Here is a 1,027-nt window from a genome sequence, read left to right as displayed (position 1 = left end):
ATGATTAGAGTACAAGACATTGCTGACTAATGCCATACATTACCAATACGACGGCTATGCCTTATGCTTGGGTGATGATACTAAATCCTAGTATTAGGAAGCATCTTTAAAGAAGATATTAACGGGAGCCTTGGTTGGCCTTTGTGGCTTTCTCAAATTGCTATTTTCACTGTGATTTGTCCAAGTAATCTCCTCAAGAAGGACGACATAAATTGGACCAACTTTTACAACAGACATGCTCAATTCAGCCACTTAGACAGGTGAGCTGGATTGAACGAGATAACAATCAATTAAAATATAGTATAGGGCACTCAAATCAAAGATCATGTTCCATCTTATTTTTAATATCAAAGGTCATTATAGAAATTCAATACATATTTTTATTTTTTTCAAATTAATAATAATTTAATCGCGACACCTGTAATGCATTGATTTGATAGTTTAAAATACCGCCTAGGTACTTCATTTGCCACGTCATCAACGCGGAGGTATTTAGGATCCAGAAAAAAAACGGAAAAACCTCGAAGATTGCCGCATTGGAAGTATTTTTCTGTTATTTATCTCTCTTCGTTGGAAGGCCCTACGATTCTCCGGCGATCGCCGGAGATCTGTTCGCCTCTCGATCCAGTGTTCTCTCCTGTGTCCAATTAAGTAAGCGTGATAAAGACGCTCGACATTTTCGATCGTTCAATTACGCGTCAAGATTTTTTTTTTTAATTTTTTGATTTAAGCGATTTATTTTATGCAGCGTTGTTTTGAAGCTAACTTCCCGCAAGGAAACCCTCGCTCTTCTCTGTTTATATAGCAGTGGAGTACCGGACGCTTATTGGTGCCCGCATTCTCTCACCTTGCTTCTGGTACAGAGTCAGATACGTCATCTGTCAACGTGGAAGGATGAATCTGCAAACATGCTTGGCTCCGCCAATCGTATCTTGATTTTCGATTCTTCATGCATTTGCTGTTTTGGTTTCTTGTTGGACTTGCCAGTTAATGTTTGCTAATAGGTCTCTTTTTTTGTTTTTTTTTT

At 38.3% G+C, this 1,027-nt stretch overlaps 1 protein-coding gene across 1 annotated transcript; it reads left to right on the top strand.

The window, feature by feature from the left end:
- Positions 1-496: 496 nt before the first annotated feature.
- LOC110034774 lies at positions 497-1,004 on the top strand (the record flags this gene model as incomplete). Its single annotated transcript, XM_020739016.1, has 2 exons — positions 497-651; positions 749-1,004. Coding segments are annotated over 2 exons (408 nt in total), but the record flags the coding sequence as incomplete, so codon positions are not given.
- Positions 1,005-1,027: the final 23 nt, after the last annotated feature.

This window comes from Phalaenopsis equestris, unplaced genomic scaffold, assembly GCF_001263595.1.
Source record: "Phalaenopsis equestris unplaced genomic scaffold, ASM126359v1 Scaffold193251, whole genome shotgun sequence".
Lineage (NCBI taxonomy): Eukaryota > Viridiplantae > Streptophyta > Magnoliopsida > Asparagales > Orchidaceae > Phalaenopsis > Phalaenopsis equestris.
This window is presented reverse-complemented; position numbering and strand designations above follow the sequence as displayed.